The sequence below is a fragment of the Emys orbicularis genome, chromosome 5, assembly GCF_028017835.1.
Source record: "Emys orbicularis isolate rEmyOrb1 chromosome 5, rEmyOrb1.hap1, whole genome shotgun sequence".
Taxonomy (NCBI): Eukaryota; Metazoa; Chordata; order Testudines; family Emydidae; genus Emys; species Emys orbicularis.
In genome coordinates this window covers 77,169,510-77,192,272 of record NC_088687.1, presented here as the reverse complement: position 1 = coordinate 77,192,272, position 22,763 = coordinate 77,169,510, and the positions used below count along the sequence as shown (strand labels likewise).

The following is a 22,763-nucleotide window of genomic DNA, read 5'->3' as shown; positions in this document are numbered from 1 at the left end:
TTCGCAGGGGGACGGCTTCTGGGTAGCGAGTAGCATAATCCAGAATGACAAGTATATATTGGTGGCCCCGGGCTGTCTTCTCCAGGGGTCCCACTAGATCCATGGCTATTCGCTCAAAGGGGACCTCTATGATGGGAAGGGGTACTAAAGGTGCCCTCAAGTAGGGACGGGGACTGTGCAGCTGACACTCCGGGCAGGACGCACAGTACCTCCGCACTTCTTCATGTACTCCGGGCCAGAAGAACCATTGTAGGACCCTGGCCAGGGTCTTCTCTACCCCCAAATGTCCCCCAAAAAGATGACTATGGGCAAGACTTAATACAGCATTCTGGTGTTTTTGAGTTACTAGGATCTGCTGTACCTTCTGCCCCTGTACTGGTGCAACCCGGTATAAGAGATCCTTCTTCATTATGAAGTAGGGTCCTGGTCCCTGGGTTTTCCCTTCCACGGGGACCCCATCTATTTCAGTCACCTCCTTCCTAATGTTGTCGTACCTTGTGTCTTCTGCCTGGTCCCATCCAAAATTTCCTCTCCCGGGGCTAATCTGCCGGAGATCTAGGGGGCCAGTCTCTGTTGCCTCTACTGGTTCAGAAGTGTTAGGGTGGGGGTCAGACTCGGGTGCTTCTCCCTCCTGGGTGGCCTCCTTTTCAGCTGCTCGGGTCCGCCTACCTACGAGAGTGACCCTCTGGCTTTGGGTTAGTATTCGGGTTCCCAAGGCCTTAGCTGCCCTCCTTTCCCTTTTTGTCTTTCTACCCTGTCTGGGAGTGGAGAACAAATCTGGGGATATTTCAGAGAAGACTGGGGGTTGACAGTCTACTGTGGATGCCTCACTAACTTCAGGGTTTCCCCCTTTCTCCAATCCCCTTACCAAGAGTAAGTCTCCAAACCCTGGGAAGTCCCTCCCTATGAGCACTGGGTATGGGAGTTTAGGGACTACACCTGCTGCTACCTCAGTAGTGTTCCCCTGAATCTCGATTTTTACTGGGATGGTAGGGTAATAACCAACTGTCCCATGGACACAGGTTATCCCCATATGATTAGCCCACAGCAGCTGATTATGCTTCACGAGCTTCCCCAAGACAAGCGTGATAGCACTCCCCGAATCAACCAGTGCTGTGGTCTCTACCCCATTTAGTTTCACTGGTCTGGTATACATATGTGGGGTTAGTGAGACCCCCACAAGGTGGATTAGGGAGCATGGGTCTGCCCAGTTCCCCAGGTTACACTGCATAGGCTCCTCAGCATTGGGACACTGTGCAGCTATGTGTCTCCACTCCCCGCAGGCATAACATTTGTATGGAGCCCTAGGCATTCCCAGGTCTCTTGGTTTGGGCAGTCTAACATCCCAATCCTCTTCTCCCTCAGTGCTCCGACTCTTTGTGGCCTCTAGTGGGCCTTCAGCCCCTCTCTTTTTCCACCTGGGCCCTCTTGGTGGCCCAGTCACCCGAGCTTTGGGGCTTGGTGCTGCTAATTTAACCCGGGGTGCCTCTTCCTTAACTGGTCGGGTCAGCTCCCTTGCCGTCCTTCGCCTCTCTACCAATGCGACGACCTCATCGTAGGTGCAGGGTTCGTTCTGGCTTACCCAAGCGCGAAGGTCTGGCAGTAGTCCCCTCATGTATTGGTCAATGACCAGAACCTCTAGTATCTCTTCCGGATTCCGGGACTCAGTTCGCAACCACTTTCGTGCGAGATGGATGAGGTCATACAATTGGGACCGCGGGGTTTTGTTTTCCTGGTACCTTCACTCATGATACCGCTGGGCCCGCACTGCAGTCGTTACCCCAGATCTGGCCAGGATCTCCACTTTCAGCTGGGGGTAGTCTGCTGCAGCCTCTTCAGGCAGATCATAGTAGGCCTTCTGGGCCTCCCCACACAGGAATGGGGCAAGGATGCCAGACCACTGATCTCGAGGCCAGGCCTCCCGTAGGGCTGTCCTCTCAAAGGCCAGATGGTATGCCTCTACATCATCCTCCCGCGTCATTTTCTGCAGCCAATGGCTGGCCTGTATGAGCCGCATCCCATCATGACCACGGTTCAGCTCTGTAAGGGTCTTTACCTGGCTTACCAGTTCTCGCAACATAGCTCGGTCTTGAGCAGCCTGGTCCATCAGCAGGCGATTAGTCTCTTGCTGCAGCCGCCCTGCCTCCTGTTGGGCGGCTGCCTGGACACGCCCTGCCTCCTGCTGGGCCACCGTAGCTTGTATCAGTGCCCGCACTATGTCATCCATTGTGGTGAAAAAATAAATAAACCCTCTCCCTTTTTTTTTAATCACCCTCCTCCTTCCGCCGCGCTGTGCACCCCAAATCCCACTCCTGACACCAGTTGTGACAAAGTTCCTCCTCTACCTTTGGTGGGTCCTGCGCTTATTGGCGGATTTGCTCGCTTCACAGATTCACCCTGTGGGTCAGGAAACAGTCCAGAGACCTTCGCCTCTGGTAGAAGCTATAGTCCAGGTCAATTCCTCCTGTGTTTGATTAGGAGTTGGGAGGTATGGGGGAACCCGGGCCCACCCTCTACTTCGGGTTCCAGCCCAGGGCCTTGTGGACTGCAGCTGTTTAGAGTGCCTCCTGGTACAATTGCACGACACCTACAACTCCCTGGGCTACTTCCCCATGGCCTCCTCCCAACACCTTCTTTGTCCTCACCACCGGACCTTCCTCCTGATGTCTGATAACGCTTGTACTTCTCAGTCCTCCAGCAGTACGCCTACTCACTCTCAGCTTCTTGCACACCTCTTGCTCCCAGTTCCTCCCACACACACTTCCTCTCCTCTGGCTCCCCCTGTCTTGACTGGAGTGAGCCCTTTTATAGCATCAGAGGGGCCTTAATTAGTGTCAGGGGCTTAACTGCCTCACCTGACTCTTAGCAGGTTAATTGGAGTCAGGTGGTCTATTAGCCTGGAGCAGCCCCTGCTCTGGTCACTCAGGGAACAGAAAACTACTTATCTAGTGGCCAGTATATCTCCCTTCTGTTACTCTGCTGTTCCCAACTGGTCTGGGTGTATCACAGGTGTAAATTGGTGCATACTGCTACTTAACTCTACATCTAGCCATGTTTAGCTTTCTTTTATTGTAGTAACATAGACAGGAACGTAGTCACAGTATTACAGTGATATAAAGTCCTCATACTGGATTTTATATTTGGGTTTTTTAAAATTATGCAAAAGAACTTTCTTTAGAGGAACCAGAACATGTGTTACTGTTTTCCTCATTGTTTAAGGTCTAGCTTTTTCTTGGCTTGTTGTGCAGATCATTCAGATCAATTACTTAGATTAGTTCCTCACTCTCAGATTCAGTGTTTGATATGCATTGTAGGGATTCAGGCTTTAGGCTGTCATTGGGACTATCATGGGGTGCAGCCCTCATCGCCAGACTGGCACCTCCTCCTGGTCATGCTGGGGATTAGCCTGACGCTGACTGCCCTATCCAAAATCTGCATGCTGGCAATCTGTCTTTGTTCCCACCTACAGCTCCTCTCTCAGCTCCCAGAACTGCAGCATCCTCTTTGCGACTCAGCCCTCTGGCTAGGTCGCCATCCGTGTTTTCCCCCTTCTGGGTGGGGATTATTTTCTGTACAACCGTCCACCCATTTCCCTAGTGGTTGGGACCTGGACCCACCCACTTTTCCAGGCCTCAGCCCAGGGACCCTGTAACTAGCAGCCTCCTGCTACTCCTCTGTAACCTCCGTCAATGCTGTTATATTTTCCTGGGCCTCTTCCCCATGGCCCCAGCATCCTCTTCGCCCTCACCTCAGGGCACTCAGCTGCTCAGTCCCAGCAGCCAGCCAGGAGCTCCCACTTGCTTCCCTGGTCCCTGCTGCTCTGTCCAAGGTGTTTAGTTCTCTCAGCCCTCCAGGGACACAGTCCTTCCTCCCTGGGCTCCCAGCAACAACTGCTCACTACTTTGCCCTGCAGGTCCCTTTTATCTGAGCATGCCGGGCCCTGATTGGTTGCTCCCTGAAACTCCACCCTGGTTTGCTGTGCTTTCCACACCCTCTCTGGGCTGCTTGGAGTACTCACCTCCATTGCTACTTCTGGGGCAAGGCATGGTTAACCCCTTTTATGCCTATGTGGGGGAGGTACCCCATCACAGGGACTGTGCAACTATTTCAGAAACATACTAAAAAAATTTAGTTCCTCAATATGGAGCATTTTGTACTGCAAAATCTCGATCAATGTCCATTTCTGAAGCCACCAAAATGTGGGTGTTTGGCTGCAGTGTTTAAGTGCAGGTTCGGTGATTGTTTTTAGCAGTTTGGCATATTTTTTTGGTCTTTACACAGTTTACTTGTTCAGTACAAAAGAAGAAAAGAGCAATCATTAATGGAATACTGTACTAGTTGTCTCAGATAGTCAGCACTGTGACACTGAAGCATACTCACTGCTTCTAGATGTTACATGGGCCAACATGGGTTTTGGATCTGAAGTCAAATGGAGTTCAGTGGTTGCTATAAATACACCGCTAGAATTTTAAATTGTTCTACTCCAGAAACCGGAGGTTAAAAATATAGCACTCGGAGACTACATAGCTGCAACATAGTTTACAAAACATGATTCAATGCTTTGCCTAGTGATGGAGGTACATTTTCCAATTTTTTTTATAATGAGAAATCCCTTTGTATTAGTTTCAGGCTTGCAAGCACATGAGAGAGGTGCCTCATTGTGTCTGATCCAATGCACATTGAAGTCAATGAGATGCTTTGCTTGCAATGGCATGTGATTCATTTTAACTATGGGCCAAATTGTGGCTTGAGCTCACAAGGTAGCATAGAATCATACAAGGAGCTCCCTTACATTCCTACCAGTTATTTGCACTGGAGCCACTACCTCCTCTCCTGTCTAGGAGGAGAGGAGGAGCAGAGAGCTGGTTCCACACCGTCCCCATGGTGCCCAGTGAGGTAGTTACATCAGCACATCATGTGATGTATGTTGGATCAGGTATAGACCCTGGAGCACTGGGGAGCTCAGAAGGAAGATTGTGACTCTGGAGCCATAATCTCACTCCTGGGCTGTTCCAGAGGCAGCACAATAGTGCACTGCCCCTTACTCTGGGCAGATCACAAACATCTATTAAACACAAAGAAAGTAATGGAACTTTCAAACAACAAAAAACAACACTGAGAATGCTGCATGAATATTGGGTATGGTTCTGTATTTGTGATGGAATATTGTTCTGGTTTCAGAGTTTTTTAAAAGTTCTACTGGTTTTGTTTCTCTCTCTTTCTCCTTTGTATTTCTTATAGTTTATTATGCTGACATACATCTTCATGCTGGCCTGGCTAGGGGTCACAGCTTTCACCTCTCTGCCTGTTTACATGTACTTCAATCTGTGGACCGTTTGCCGAAATACCACCTTAGTGGAAGGGGCTAATCTCTGCTTGGACCTTCGTCAGTTTGGTAGGTGAATGATGTATGGTAAATATGAATTGAGACTTCAAACCCATTTAACAAAGCAGCCTTTTAGAAATATTTCTTGGGAATGTTGTCTGCAAACCCTAGATGCTTCCAAAATTATGTCTAATACCTTACAAGTAGGTGCAGAATATGTATTTAAATTGGTAAACAAACCAACAAAAAAGTAATTCTATATTCTATCATTTCAATGATGTGCAGGTTTAAGGCACATCAGTTAAATTCATAGATGTCACTAAAATTGGAGTTATTGCAAACACTACTGAAAATAGAGAAAACATGCAAAAAGGCTGAGAGAAATTAGAAATATGAACAGGAAATAAGAATATGACTGAGAGTCAACTAGGAAAAATGCAAATTGCTACATACAGGGGAAACAATCTGAAACCCAGATATACAGTAGGAGCGTGGGGGTACTGGAAAGCAGTAAAAAAGACTTACTGGTGTAGGGGCAGCAGTAGACAGAAAATTAGCAATGAGCTTGCAATGCAATACAGCATAAAAACGTAGTATTGATCTGTATACACAGTGTTACCACATATTAGTTGGAAACTGCTACCATCCTGGTGATAATGTCTGTAGTGAGTCTGCAGCTGGAAAACTGCTCCCGATTCTGGTCAGCTTAGAAAGATGGCAACAAAGTGGAGGGTATTCACAGATATGATAAAGGAGATGAGGGACATAAGTCGTAAGGAGGAGTTAAGACTGAAATAAGGAGGAAGGCAGTGCTGAAGCGGGGAATGAGAAACATCTCAAAATGTTAGAGGAGGGACCAGGCATAGGTTTAAACTGAGTACATTCTTGTGTCATTTCCCTGTCATGTCACAGGCTAGGTCTACACTACCCGCCTGAATCGGCGGGTAGAAATCGATCTCTCGGGGATCGAATTATCACGTCTCGTCGGGACGCGACAATCGATCCCCGAATCGACGCTCTTACTCCACCAGCGGAGGTGGGAGTAAGCGCCGTCGACTGGGAGCCGCGGAGGTCGATTTTGCCGCCGTCCTCACAGGGGGGTAAGTCGGCTCCGATACGTCGAATTCAGCTACGCTATTCGCGTAGCTGAATTTGCGTATCTTAAATCGACCCCCCCCCCCGTAGTGAAGACCTGCCCTCAGTATCCACTCTCTGACTGGGAGGAGGCAGGGGCATGGCTCCTGTGCCTTGCAAAGAGAATGTCTGTACTCTGCCTGCCTTAGTCTTTGCTTAGTCAATTCTAAGCCTCTTCCTGTAGCTCTTTTGTCTATCTGATAGCTTAGCAATAGAGGAAGAAAGAGTGCCTCAGTATCATCCAGGCAACAGGTCTCTGTCCTCATCTGGAAGAAGTGGATTTGATGGATTGTTTTTTTCCATTTCTGACTGCTATGATTCAATAACAGCTAGTCTTCTTACTTTGCTCCCCAGAAGATAAGTGATCTGAGAGACATTTAAAGGTCAATGCTTATCTCTGGAAATGCTGTATGGGGCTTTTGTTTTGTTAACGTTTGCATCTGTATTTTATTTATATAATCCTTACAGTTTCCATCTGGTTTGCAAGTCCTGCAAAAAACCCACTGATCCCCTACAGGGAAGGCACAGTAACACAGTAGTTTTCAACAGGCTAATCTGTGATTTAGTATCTTGTCACATGCTAAAGGGAACAGTACAGCAGCTTCTTGTTTCCCTTACTGTAAGCAGCTGCATTCATTATCAACAGATGATTAAGCACACCTCTGGGTAACATACTTTTATAGCCTCTAACAGATGCTTTGCACCAGACAAGCAAATTTGGATCCTGACCCTAGCACATTCTTCAGCATAAGGACAGAGAATGTTTTTGAATGTGCCAACAGGCCTAATATGTGCACTGTCTGAAAGTTATTTTCTAATATTTGAATACCCTGTTGGCTGGAATTAATAAAATCCAAAATGAAAATATAAAAAATGGGTTGAGGAATCATTCTGTGTGTTGCTTCCGTTCATACTGTTACCAAAAGGGTAACATGTCAGCTTCATGACAATGAGAGAGACCAATTGAAGACCTAAGTGGTTGTTTTCCTGTTATGTAAAATATGAGCCACAGTTGCTTTGTTCTACCTAACATCCAAGAATTTGGATTCCTCAGCTCCTTTGAACAAATCTACTGAATGCTTTGAATACTAAATCTAGTGAATATTTCATGTGTTTCAGGAATTGTAACTATTGGAGAGGAAAAGAAGATTTGCACCATGTCTGAAAATTTCCTGAGGATGTGTGAATCTACTGAGGTGAGTAAATGGGCTAAGTTTTATTTGCCAAATCCATAACAGTCATTTTAGTAAGAAGTAACTGGCATATATGGTTTCCTCTGACACTTAACTCTTTAATCATAGACAAAGTGATAGAATGAAGGCACAAGGAAAAAATATAGTGCTTTTCTTTTTCCCTAGAAAACATACTCCATCAACATAGTTTCTTCAGCTATTATTTTTGTAATTACATTCCATTAAACCTGCAACTTTTAATTTGAGATTTTATTGACGGTTAATATGTCTGCTACATGGTGAGAAGAAATTATGAAAAACACTATTGTCCTTATGTTTAGAAAAAAAGAGAGTACAAGGAATTAGAAGAAATTATGGTTATATTGTAACAGAGCAGTAATATTTTTAAACTCACTGGACCATTTTTTCCCACTGGTGTAGGAGTCTAACTCCCATGACTTTGATGGATCCACACTTTGTTGTATTTTTTCCATAAAGAAACACCATATATTTTAATTCAGATTATTATTTTTCTTATTTTAGATCAAAGAAAACAACATAAACAAACAAAAGTAACATCTCCATAAATGAACACACTTGTTAAAATCCTGGCCCTTCTGAAATCAATGGGAGTTTTGCCGTTGGCTTTCATGGGCCAGGATTTCACCCCAGTGCATGTAAATCTCGTTGGTTACAGACTGCAGCAACTTTGAAAACAAAATGGATGGAGTTTCTGCACTCACACAGTACTGTAGTTTCATATCAACCATGCCAGCAGTGAATTTGGCCAAAAATATTACTGAATCATTAACTTCTGCAGAACAATGGCAGCAGGAAAGTAGTCGTTTGCTCTGTCAGATGTTGGCTTTTTGTTTCGTTTCCAAGTAGAGTTATTACTATGAAATTTGTTTTCTTTGTCCTCTTTACAGCTAAACATGACATTCCATTTGTTCATTGTGGCACTTGCTGGAGCTGGAGCAGCAGTCATTGCTATGGTAAGCTATTGGATACACTGCCCCTGAACATACAGCCACATCTAAATCACTGACACATCCTGTTAATTCTACTGCTGACAGTAATGTATAAGTAGCTGAAAAATACATTCAATTACTACTAGAAAAAATAAGGCATATAAATTTAAAGGGATACCGTTAACTATTTTTTTTAATTACTAATTTAAAATGCTATTTTATGCTAGCGCCTCCTTTAAACAGCATATTCTGATTTTTTAATATTAAAATTCCTTTAAGTATTTGTTCCTCTGCTGTGTTTAGAAGGGTCTTTGGGGCAAACCACAGAGCAATCCCACCAAACTTTTTCTTCCTCATGCCCTCCTCTGTGTGCGCATGCCTGCCTACTGTCTCTTCATTTTCATTTTCAGCTATGCTGCTGCTGTTAAAATGACAAACATCCTTTTGCAGAGATTGAGGAAGAGCTTGAGCTCTTAGATTTTATCCAGGAGGAAATGTTGCCATTTTTGCCAATGAACATTGTTTATTGCTATGAATGTGGTAGAATTTCCCCAAAATATAACACTAAATTGTCCAAAATTATCTCGACAGTGTGTTATTTTTGTCATGAAGTATATGTGTGTGTGCTATATCCCTTTCCCCGCATCTGTTGTGACTATTTAAATTGTAAAGTCTTTGGAATGGGGACTGTTTGCTACTCTGTGTCTGTACAGTGCTAAGCACCATTTGTGGCTGGCCCCTATGTACCACTGCAATAAATATGATTTATAATTAGGTTTGGGAGAATTCCATTTTTATTATTTTAGAATTTTGACCGATAATATCGATGTTTATTTTTAAGCATTTTTAAAAATATTTATTCATTTAAATGTTCACAGTTGCAGGAAGTATGGGGGAGCAGATAATGTGGTTAGGCCAGACAAAAATTATTTAATGACAGTAGACACTGAGATTCAAAAAGTTAAAGCTTTATAACAGTTAAAACACAAACTGTCAACATCATATGTCAAAATATACACGTAAAGTAAATTGCCTTAAATCAAACTCTAAAGTAAAATAAGAGAAATGCTGCTTGAAAATTTATTAATCTGTAAATTTTCATTATTATCGATGGAAATATTTTTTGTCAATTTGTGACTGAGATCAACATTTACTGATAAAAATCTAATCCTTCCAAGCCTATTAATAATAATGCTTTTTTGGGGATTATTTTTTCACCTATGAAAACTATGTTTAATTTACACCAAACCAGCCAGAAAACTACTGTTCATCCTTACAAATTGAAGATGTAGTTTTTACTATCTTCTACACCTTTATACTGGGCAAAGAGAGAGAGGAGGGAATGGTCAAGTGGTCTGAACTAGTAGCCCTGTTGAACAAATCAACTTCTGTGCCTCAGTTTCCACATCTACAATACAGCTACCTCTGCTACTGTGACAGAGTAGCAAGAAAATTAATGTCTAAAAATTATATTTAATTGCTTCAAGATGAAAAGTACTGTGTAAGTAGAATGATCAGTACTTTATAATAATAAATGGAAATATACCTATCTCATAGAACTGGAAGGGACCCTGAAAGGTCATCAAGTCCAGCCCCCTGCTTTCACTAGCAGGACCAAGTACTGATTTTACCCCAGATCCCTAAGTGGCCCCCTCAAGGATTGAACTCACAACCCTGGGTTTAGCAGGCCAATGCTCAAACCACTGAGCTATCCCTCCCCCATTAAGTGATTAACTCTCAGCTCTTCCAAAAGCAGACTATTCTTCATCAAGAAGAAATACTAATGCCATACCATTTTAAAGAGAAAATTATATTTCCACTGCATGGCTGATCTAAGCTATATTCTCTAGTGATGGGAAATTCGTGAAAGGATCATTGGTTCAGATAAGTATTTAAAAGTTCAGCTAACAATAAACACTTAGCACTTGCGTATCATTTAATATTTTCCACACCGGGGAAGTAGTAGGCTTCCGAGGCTGCACAGTGATTTTGTGGCGGAGGTTTTGAGGTTTAGGAGCTTTTGGCTCTCAGCCTTTATACTCAGTTCCTTAGAGGCAATGCTGCTTTATCCAAACCACCAATTTTGCCCTATTGGTGATCCTCATTCAGACTTCCCTGCTTGCATAAAACAAGCTTCAAATCTCCACACGTTCTGTGGTGGCAGGAGCCAGAGTGGGGGCTATTTTACCTTCCGCCCCATAGCACATATCTTTATGTAAAAAGGGAGATTTCCCATAGGCATGCAATATAGACTGAGGAATAAATAGAAATGAGGCGCAGAGCGACTCCAAACATAGGAATGACTGAGCATCAGTGGGGTCTTATAGACAGACTGCTAGGCCCCACACAGCAGAATAGTCTCAATGGGAGTTGGGGATGTATCTGACCTGGAAATAAGGTTCAGGTTATGTTTGGGGAGCGGATGCCTTCTCAGTCCTTCTCTTGCCCAAACCAATTTAACCATCTCTGATAATAGCCCCTCTATGCTGATATGTCAATCACACAGAACATATACCACTTCTGAATTAGTTATTCCCGTCACATAACTTTCAAGTATGACTGCTTCTAATGTTTCTTTAAAGACAGCTTTTCTGAGTGAGACAGTTTAGGCAGGTTGCAGTTTTGGTAATTCCCTAAATTATAACCACAGCTTGAGCACAGTCCACTTACAATGCCACACTGAGACAGCATGCACAGCAGATTGCACAGATTTTATAAGGGAGTGTGTCTCCCATTTTTTCTTGTGTAGTTTGCTCATCAGAAAAATAATTAGCTACACTTACACTAATAATCCCATAGTTAGGCTTCAGAGTAAACATCTAATTGCAATGTATTAGGAAAGCTCACAATTTTCTTAGAATTATTCTCAGGCTGTTGACAGATTCAAGACAATATAATTACATCAGTTTATACTTTGCTCACACTTTGAAGGTTTTCTTCAGAGACATAAAGGATTTAAATAGGGTTGTTTTTTTTAACATGAAAGATTAGATGCTGGATCCCAAGGCAGGAAAAAGTAGCAGCTCACTGAACTGCTGCAGACAAACCCTATTTGAACCCAAAGTGACAGCAGGTATTTCCGGAAAGATTTGAGGCAGCTTGGGGAAAAAAGAATTAACTAAGTGCTCTTCCCTCGCCACTTTGCCAAAGAAGTATTATTTTATCTATGGCCAATAATTTCAAGTTAAATGTGTGGACAGAGCACTCTAATTAACTGGAGAAAGCCTTAATATATTCATCAGAAAAATCATGCATTTTCTGATATTTCCCTCTGATTCATGAACTGAAGAGAATAGCTTTCTAAGTAGCTATTTAAAGCAAGTGAACTCATTGTTTGCTTTTGTGCTAGAATTTTTAATTTTGCTAAAGTGATTATAGTAAGCAAAGGGGGAAATAATTTTTAAGAGGTAGGCAATATGGCGAAGGTGAGGGAAAGGGAGCATTTCTGATGACAAATTATTTTAAGAGAAGTTAAGAGTATTTAAACTGTTTAGATATTTCTGCAAAGACTGATATTGGTTTCCAGGTATCAGTAAAAGAGAAGGCTAAATTATCAGTAACTTAAGTGGGTCCTCTAAAGAGGGGGGTAGAGGGTGTCGGGAGCCCCTCCCCAGCAATGCAATGGGCAGAAAAGAGCGATAATAGGTTGCCAGTACTCCAGATGTGATCAGGGAAGGTGACCAGTATGGAACACAGTTCTTCACAGCCCATTGGGGTGTGTTGTGGTAGTGTGGGTGCTTGGTTTATTCCATACCCTATGTACACTGGCATGTGTAGCTACTGCCACTTCTAAGCACCCATATAGCTCAACAATATTGGGACATTATCATGGCTTTTTCACTCCAGGACCTCTCCTCAGCAGATTCTTCCTCTGCCACTCCTAGCATTGCTTGGCTAAGAGAGCCCATTTGTGTTTAGTCTTGTCTACCATTCCATGTTCATGCTCACTTTGTATTCATTGAGCTAATTTGGTTTTGTTTTTTTAATTACTCAGTAAATTGTACCATGAACCATTATTTCCATAGAAATCAGTGCATGCAATCATGGCAGTTATAGAGAGATGTATTAGTTGCATCATATTAGTTACAGATAATGCCCTTTTGGACCACTATTGCATGCAACTGTTCCGATAGAAAATTATTAAGACTACCAAAAGCTAAGCACACGGTAAAATTCTGGCTGCAGATAGGCACATACAGCTTCAATGGGAACTGCATGCATGTATCCGAGGACCGAATTTGGTTTATAAACAGAAGGTAGTACAGCAGCCTTGAAGTGACACCAAGTGACACATTCTGCTCTGAGATACACTCATGCCACTACATTGTTACGTGTTTTGTTCATGAAGCATAGCTTTCCATTGCTTGGTTGCTCCTGGGTGTAAATGAGGGAATGTGGTCTTTTTCTCTGTCCTTCAGGCAGGTGGTGATACAGGAAGTTTTGCATCTAACTTCTAAGCTCTGTGCTGGCAGAATCCCAAGTTGTTTCCTGCCTCATGTTGAAGGAGCAGATGGTCTCCTGTTTGAATTTAAGGCACCATCCTGAGTTCTTTTCAGCCTTCCTTAAGGCTTGTTTATACAGTGGTTGAGTCCAAACCAACAGGGTGTAAATTCTAGTGTTCACTACCATGTTGCACACTAACTGCCCATCCTATTTCAGACAGTACTAGATTAACACGCACTAGGAAACCTTTTAGTACATGCCAGTAGGGTCCACATGGGCCAGTTAGCGTGCAACATGCTAGTGTGCACTAGAATTTAAACCATGCTGGTGTGGACTAAAGCGCTTTGTAGACAAATTCTTAATCTTCCTTGTGGAAAAGTAGAAAAAGAGGTCAGCCAGGAACAAGAAACGTCACCCTGGATGCAGCCCTATTATCCAGCCCTCAGCTGTGGACCCTGGATGCACACTGAAAGGTGGCTGTGGTGAGGAAATCCTTGCAGTCTCACGGAATAAAGCTCTCAGTTCCTAATCCTGATTGATCATGCAGTATTGGACTTCAAACCTGTCACTTAGTCCAGGACTGAGTATTGGCTTTCCTGATCTTAAGTCCCATGTATTTTGGGGATAAACTATTATTCTAAATATGTGCTAGCAAAGCCAAAAAAACAGACCTGTTGGTCCTAATTCTGCCCTCAAGTGCTTGCATTGACTACACTGGAGCTCTGTTGCATGTGTCCAAAAGGCAATGTTTGGCCCTCAGGCACTGAGCAGTGACTGCAGATTTTGAAGTATTGGAAAATTAAACTAATTTATGTTTTTTCCAAAAAACGGATGGCAAATTGTGTCTTGGATGCTGTTTTCTGGGGAAATACGAATTTTAGGGAGTGTTTTAGCTGAAAGTATTTAATCTCCCTCCTGAATTGGGATGATGAATCTGAAAGGACATATTTTATTTATTTGCAGTGGTAATTTTTTTTAACGTCAAAGAGTCCATCTTAGCAATATGCCATGTAGAATGATTGTGACTAGGGCTGTCAAGCGATTAAAAAAATTAATCGTGCGATTAATTGCACTGTTAAACAATAATAGAATACCATTTATTTAAATATTTTTGGATGTTTTCTAGATTTTCAAATATATTGATTTCAATTACAACACAGAATACAAAGTGTACAGTGCTTATTTTATATTTATTTTTTATTACAACCTAATACAAGTACTGTAGTGCAATCTCTTTATCATGAAAGTTGAACTTACAAATGTAGAATTATGTACAAAGAAATAACTGCATTCAAAAATAAAACAATGTAAAACTTTAGAACCTACAAGTCCACTCAGTCCTACTTCAGCCAATCGGTCAGACAAACAAGTTTGGTTACAATTTGCAGGAGATAATGCTGCCCACATCCTGTTTACAATTTCACCTGAAAGTGAGAACAGGATTTCGCATTGGGGGAGGGATAGCTCAGTGGTTTGAGCATTGGCCTGCTAAACCCAGGGTTGTGAATTCAATCCTTGAGGGGGGCCACTTAGGGATCTGGGGCAAAATCAGTACTTGGTCCTGCTAGTGAAGGCAGGGGGTTGGACTCGATGACCTTCAAGGTCCCTTCCAGTTCTAGGAGATAGGATATCTCCATTTAAAAAAAAATGGCACTGTTGTAGCCGGCATCGCAAGATATGTATGTGCCAGATGCGCTAAAGATTCATATGTCCCTTCATGCTTCAGCCACCATTCCAGAAGATGAGTGTCCATGCTGATGATGGGTTCTGCTTGATAATGATCCAAAGTAGAGTGGTCCAATGCATGTTCATTTTCATCATCTGAGTCAGATGCCACCAGCAGAAGGTTGGTTTTCTTTGTGGTGGTTTGGGTTCTGTAGTATCTGCATCGGAGTGTTGCTCTTTTAAGACATCTGAAAGCATTCTCCACACCTCATCCCTCTCAGATTTTGGAAGGACTTCAGATTCTTAAACCTTGGGTTGAGTGCTGTATCTATCTTTAGAAATCTCACATTGGTACCTTCTTTGCGTTTTGTCAAATCTGCTGTGAAATTGTTCTTAAAACGAACATATGCTGGGTCATCATCCGAGACTGCTATAACATGAAATACATGGCAGAATCTGGGTAAAACAGAACAGGAGACATACAATTCTCCCCCAAGGAGTTCAGTCACAAATTTAATTAATGCATTATTTTTTTAACGAGCATTGTCAGCATGGACGCATGTCCTCTGGAATGGTGGCCGAAGCATGAAGGGGTATATGAATGTTTAGCGTAAATACCTTGCAACGCCAGCTACGAAAATGCCATGTGAACGCCTGTTCTAACTTTCAGGTGACGTAAATAAGAAGTAGGCAGCAGTATGTCCCGTAAATGTAAAGAAACTTGTTTGTCTTAGCGATTGGCTGAACAAGAAGTAGGACTGAATGGACTTGTAGGCTCTAAAGCTTTACATTGTTTTGTTTTTGAGTGCAGTTATGTAAAAAAAAATCAACATTTGTAAGTTACACTTTCACAATAAAGAGATGGCACTACAGTACTTGTATGAGGTGAATTGAAAAATAGTATTTCTTCTGTTTCATTTTTATAGTGCAAATATTTGTAATAAAAATAATAATATAAAGTAAGCACTGTACACTTTGTATTCTGTGTTGTAATAGAAATCAATATATTTGAAAATGTAGAAAAACATCCAAAATATTTAATAAATTTCTATTGGTATTCTATTGTTTAACGGTGCGATTAAGCACGATTACAATTGCAGTTAATATTTTTAGTTAATCATGTGCGTTAACTGCAATTAATCAACAGCCCTATTTGTGATACATCATTTTTTAGGCACAGTCCTTCAAACTGCACACACTCAGCCTCAAAGGTAGGGCTCATTGTTTTGACTTGCATGGACAAAAAGGGCTGGTTCCCTTTAAGGACGGTTTTCTCCTTCACCAGAATACATCTTCATGTTTGGGAGAGGGAGGTTAAAGAACCTCCCTCTCCCAAATCATGAAGATGCAGCTCTGAGGAAGACTGTTGGTTTTTGTGCAACAGATGGGAGGCCATATAAGTCTTTTCCCCTATGGTCTGGCTACCACTGCCTATTGGACAAGCAGCTCCCCTCACTGCCAGATTGGCCAGCATGTCTGTGGTGGTGTTGGGTTTTTTTGCCCTACTCACAGCAGCCCAGTGACCTAATGGATAGGACAGGAGATTAGATTCAAATTGTTGCACTTGACAGCTGTCCAGCATGCATACTCGTTCCATAGGGGGTCTGGTTCCTTGACAAACTGGAATTGGAAGTAGACTATGGGGAAGGAATCCCCTAAAGAAGCTGGGGAACTTGCTTGGAGCTTCTAATGTGCTGTACAGCAAGGAGACATCCCTTTCCCCCTAGCCCTAACCTTCATATGTGGTGGGGTGGAGATAGCACCAGACTGAGACCCTGTAGGTAGGGATGAAGGGCTGATGGCAGCCCTCTAACAAGAAAGAAAGATAATCTGCACTGTAAAAGTTATTGCGGGATAGTTCCCAGATGATTGAATAAAGATGCAGTCTAGTTAAAACACATCCCTTTTGCCTTGGCTGTTTTCCTGCCTGTGTGAAACAATGACAGATCTTTCCCATTAATGAATTCAGACTTTTTAACAAGATCATTGATATTCAAACACCAGTCCTTTGCAAAGCTGCAGATTGATAAAACTATTTTAAAAGGCAAAGATTTAATACAAGTGTCTGGCTGTAGCCAGAATATACATATTTGTCTACAACAATAAAGTTTTTTGTGTTCATCACCAGTCATTTAAGAATTATATTTAAGAATTTTTTCCATCTATAATCCCAGGGACTTCTGAGAAGCTTAAATGTTACAATTAATTACCTTTAAGAACATGTATAGTCACAACAGTCATATACTGTATTATATTAACACCATTGAATATAGGGATATCTGCAAGCGCCAAATTACTTCACATGTGCAGATCTATTTCCTCCTCACTAGCCTTCCTGAACAGGAATGGGATTTTTGTTTTAGTGTCTTTACACAGTTGTCAGAGTTAGTCTTATTACGAAAGAAAAGAGTTGTTCACGAGTGCTAACCCCATCCATCCCCAAATGCTGAAATATAGAAGAATCTAAATTTTTGTCAAGGAAATACTTTTTTTAAGAAACACATTCTGCTGTAAACTTATTTTGTAGAGCAAAATCATTTGACCCATGGACCGTTTCTTCTCACTAGCTACCCTATCTTTTGAGTTCAGAGTTGTATATTAAGGATACAATTGCTTGTGTTTACAAATTAATTACCTGCTCATTCACCCATATGCAGTTCCATGTTCCAGCTTGAAAAATCAATGGGTCTGTTGGTGAGTTATTATATAGAAGTACCTGTCTACTTTTAATTGATATGTCATATAAAAATTAACATTACAGGTCTTCTGGAAAGAGAAAAATAATCTGTTCTCTTGCAAGGTTCTCACTCTGGGTTGCACCACTCAAGGACTAGACTGATAGGACTTCTCATGCTCTAAACGTTTTTTGGCTCCTAAGGACAGTGGTAGCAGACAGGGGTAAGAAACAGCCACACTTATCTGTAGTTAGGCACCATCCTGAACTTTTAAACTGGTGTTCTTAGAACTTTCCTGTCAGTACCTGAATGAGTAGGAAGCAAAGGCTCTACAAATAACAATATAAACAATAAATATTAAATTTACTGAAGGAAGTAGAAAGAACATCAAAAGGTTCATATATAAATAAAAACACAAATTGATATTTCTCCCAACTCTGAGGGGTGACGGTTAAGTTAGAAGCTTGCAGTATGATATTTGCAGAGAAGCAGAATTACAAAATATATAATTCGTCTTGTCTTAAGATGCAAGCTGAACAAGATTCTTCCTTCTGGAGAGGAAGTGGCTTGAGATATTGCTGTAAGAAGGTGTAAACAATAATGCTGCAACAGGACCAATAGCAATAAGAAAGAAAAGTGTTAAGTATCAGGGGGTAGCCGTCTTAGTCTGTATCTACAAAAACAACAAGGAGTCTGGTGGTACCTTAAAGACTAACAGATTTATTTGGGCATAAGCTTTCGTGGGTAAAAACCTCACATCCGAAGAAGTGAGGTTTTTACCCACGAAAGCTTATGCCCAAATAAATCTGTTAGTCTTTAAGGTGCCACCAGACTCCTTGTTGTTTTTAAAGAAAAGTGTTGTTGGTTTTTTTAATGTGTGCGGTGAGTACATTGGCTCCCAAAAAACAGCCTTATATGATGGGAAGCTTATAGGATGCATTCAGAGGGGAAGAAAATTTTCAAAATGTTGGCTAACTCAAATAAGGGACATCCAAATTAAATTCTAGGGGGCAGAAGAGTTTGGACTCCCCTACTTTGGGCACAAATACTGAAAGACTGAATCAGAATATCTCCCTAAAGACCAAATGAGAGGAATAGGGCTTCATAAGAGCATGGAATGAGGACGATGTGCTGCCTGGCATAATTCTGAAACTGAAACATACCTGAGGCAGGCAGTGGAAGCAGCCCTGTTTCAGATTGAATGAACCTTGACATGGTCCTTTAGCTTTAGGCCAGCCAGATCGTAGAAGTGTGAAATTCAATTAGACGGCCATTGAGACATGGCCTTCTTAGTATCAGTGTTGCTTAGGATATTGGTGTCAAATGAAATAAAAAGTTGCATGGACTTTGAAGGAACAAAATGGGCTTGCAATGTTATGTGCAATGAGGAAATGGGACCACCAGTTCGCACTGCCTACGGCTTGCGTACCCAGCCAGTTCTGGGCTTAACTCATGGCCAATCGCTTGCTGGTGGTTTGTCCAAGTCCTCCGTAACACACCCCTTAGTTTAAACAGTACGTAACCCTCTTGCACTCGTCTATCCTCCCAATTGGTACCCCTATTTAACCCCTATGCTTGGATTACACGTGTCTAGGTTCCTTTGCACTTACATTTTAAAAAGTGGGAACAAGATGTATCTGAAGGGGATGAGAGACTTCTATCCCTGGCTTAATGAGATGGTAAATTAAACATACTCTCTCCTATTTGGATCTAAGTCTCAGCTCCCCAATCAGTTCACAAGCTTGCATCCCGGACGAGCCCCCATCTGAAGGAACAAAATGGACACCGTGTAGAGTCAAGCACGTGGGTTTTTTATGCACAGCGCTGGCGGAGTGTCACTTTGCTTATTGGGCTCAGAGACACATCCAAGCAATTGATTACAATAGATTATATAGGTTATCTGTGGGCAGAGGGAAGCGATGGGGTGGGAGGTCCCAAGCCCCTGGATAGGTTCTAGCAGCAAGACAAGATAAGCACAATAAGCCAATAGTCTAAAAGATTACATAATGGCTCCGCCCAGGGTTCAGGTTAACATGCAACGTACTGTTGAGACACAGATGTTTTTCCTCAAACAATGTATAAAGTGTATAATTATAAAATATATAAGTTGAATTCTGATTTGGGGGTCCATAGGAATGAGGTAGCTCTTCCGGTTGTCCAACAGGTACGTTCCTGTGGGTTAAAACAAAAGACATTGAAAAGTACATGGTAATAGAAATTGTTTTCAGGGTGCCCCATTGTGCTCCTAAAAGCTAACATTGGCATCTGGGGGGGAGGGGGATGCATCTGTGGAAGGGAGGATGTCATATCTCATACTGACATGTTTGGGCCTCTCCATGAACTCTAGGCTGGTATGGAACTCTAGGGAGGGTATTTGCTATCTCCTTCCTGCACTAAGAAGTGGACATTTGAGGCCCCGTCCAATGTTTGGTATGTCTGTAACTTCTGATAAGGACACTAATTACCGCTCCCTATCTGGAGTTCTGCTGACTATGCTTATCTAGTAAGAAGCAAGGTTGTCTCTTGTTTATTCAGCTTCTTTTAGCCAATATTGTTCATTGTTAACTAGGCCCCCAGCTCAAACCAAGCTTTGGACTTTTGGCCTAATGTTGGCAGTGTAATGGACTCATTAAAAAGGAACTCCAAAATCATGTTGGAGCAGAATCTTGCATAAATATAAACCATCACTTTATTATTTTAAAACTTAGTATCTTGAGGATCAGTCATTAGACCCAGAATTTTATTTAGTTCTACAAGCTTAAGTCATTGCCACTAGAAAATGACTTTCCTTTTAATAAACTTGAGCTCCAAAGGAAATTTCATTGGGTTTGTCAGGACTGTGGTACTATGATTTTTTTAATGGGGAGGAGGGGCTTCCGGTGTGTCAGACACATGTTTTACTTAACATGGGGCTGTAGAGACACTTGTTTACTTTTAAATAGTTCATGATAGGCCAAAATGAAACTGGAGGGAGTTAGTCTTCAAGTTTGTTTCAAACTGGCAAAGAAGTTCAAATATTTGTGTGTAGATCAAATAAAAAATATCCTGTTTTCTCTATGTTGCCTTTCTCCACGTCTCTGAGAAAGATTTGTACCTTTTCCAATCACAAGTCCTTCTGGTAGATGGTAGTCAAATGGCCAGGAGGACCTGAGCCCCCATTCATCACATACTCAATACCTGTGGAGCTCTGCCCTGTTAGGAGCCAAACTTTCATGGATAAGGTTCCAGATTAGGGTAGAACAATGTGCCTTGTGTGCCAGGGCAGACTCTGTTTGATGGGATTAGTTTTGGTCAGCTGCAATCCCAGATCAATAAAGCCAATTGCCTGGGCCATAATAGAGTGATCAGGGTTACCAAACCTTTGTCTCTTCTGAGCTTTGCCAGGAGTTTTACTATCAGAGGTGAATGAGGCTTCTTGTTCAGTTGAGTGGCAGAGATCCATCACCAGGGTTCCCTCTTTGTTCCAACACTCCCTGATACAGAGACCATTCATGAATACCTAGCATGGATCAACTCAGACTGACTGTGTGCATGATCTCCTTCCATGCCAGTTAAATGATAATCAGAAATTGTGGGACAAAGCCCACTCTCACATCTGCAGCATTTCTTCAACACAGATGTTATTGTCCATTTGAATCAAGACCACCTTTCTGGAGACAGTGTCAATGAACATTCCTAGTACAGGATCACCAATTTATATTTGTTGTTCTTGGAGAGACCAAGGTTCCCTGAGTTCGAAGCCCTGTTTAGCGTGCCCCCAACCCAATTGGATTAGATTGGGGGTGTGTTCGAAAGTTGATTCTAATTAATTATAATAGTTAACATGAAAGTCTGCTTTATAGATGAGCCTTTCCTTTTCCTCCTTTGTAGGAGAGGGTAAAGGATAGGACAGAAACCCCAGGAGAATTCAGGATGGCTTTGTCGCCTTGCTTTCTGTAAAGATGTCTCCACTAGTTTCCCAGGTTCTATGTGTCAGGGCAGTTCCTCAAGCATTTCTGGCCTTTCTAAGAAGCCTGGAGCCAAGCAGATATATGGGCATCTACTTCAGAGTACGCAGTTTCTCCTGCATCAGAAACCACCTACACCTTATGTTGAGCCAGATCCATGGTCTGATTGTAATAGTGATGTAGGGCTGATGGAGGGGCTCTTTTGTCACACACTCTCCTTGCTGCTAGCAAAAAGGGGGAAAGAGGGCATGCCTGGGACACCCCTGTGCCATGCTGATCCTCCTCTATGTTTTTGGCCTTATGGCCATTGCAGCCAAATGTAAGTTAGAGCAGTCTGTAGGCTGCTCTATCACAGTGCAGAGGGAACATGCCATGCACAGAATAGCCCCAGGATCAATGAATTTCAAAGGTGAGCTTTACACCGATTTTGCACTCCGCTCCCTAACCTGCTCTGCTCAGTGCATTTTGATCCCATCTAAACATCTTGATCTTAATTTTTCAATATTCAATACTTTGAATATATTCTGTTTCTATGCAATTAGTTACTAACTCCCTATCTCCTCTCTTACAGGTTCATTATCTCATGGTTCTGTCTGCTAACTGGGCCTATGTGAAAGATGCGTGCAGAATGCAAAAGTATGAGGATATTAAGTCAAAGGAGGAGCAAGAGCTTCATGATATTCATTCTACCCGCTCTAAAGAGCGGCTCAATGCATACACATAAGAGAAACCTTGTCTTACTTTCTAACATTTGAATGCTTTGTTGTTTAACTAAAGGCCATCTAACCATTAAAAAAAAAAAAAGGAAGTGCTTCTCACAAAAGATAGTTAGGGTGACTTGTAAATCGCCCAGGTACAATTTTTGGTTGTCTAGCACTTGGTTTCCTAATTAGTTAATAGTTTGTGTGACCATTCTCTACTGCAAAGCTCCTAAACAGCCTTTCCTGAATCCTCTTAAACAAATTAGTTCTGTTCGATCGAGGATTCTAACTATTGTCAAATACGGAGATGTGTTTGATTTTTTTAATCACTTTGTATGTGTTATGCATAACACCTTTTGCATTGTTTCTTATATGGTTTTGAAAAAAATAGCTTTTTATACTTTTTAGTTTTAATTTCAGTATCTACTTTAACTACAGGTATACGTCAAAGGGACCATTGCACATTATGTACAATATCTAGAGAAAACACACTGATGAGTTTCCTTCATATTTGGAAGTCTTGCCAGATGGCCTAGTCGCCGTCTTGATTGTGGGTCCTAAGAACATTTTAAACAATTAAAGGTGCAATTTCTAAATTTGTAATAGTAGGTAAAAAAAAAAAAGTGCTTCTTATCTTTGTTAACATTGTATTATTCTTGGTGTTCTTAAAGAATATTCTCTTTCAAAGTTTTATTGGTGAGTATTCCTGTTTATATTGTGAGCATGCAG

The 22,763-nt window shown here is 42.0% G+C and overlaps 1 protein-coding gene across 1 annotated transcript in view; it reads left to right on the top strand.

Moving 5' to 3' along the window:
* The window catches only part of GPM6A (glycoprotein M6A), a 204,108-nt gene extending 182,051 nt beyond the window's left edge, over positions 1-22,057 (top strand). Inside the window, exons 4-7 of the mRNA XM_065404875.1 lie at positions 5,242-5,395; positions 7,580-7,656; positions 8,562-8,627; positions 21,905-22,057. Coding sequence (XP_065260947.1) covers positions 5,242-5,395; positions 7,580-7,656; positions 8,562-8,627; positions 21,905-22,057 — 450 coding nt within the window. The remainder of the gene's footprint in view (positions 1-5,241; positions 5,396-7,579; positions 7,657-8,561; positions 8,628-21,904) is intronic.
* The last annotated feature ends 706 nt before the right edge of the window (positions 22,058-22,763 follow it).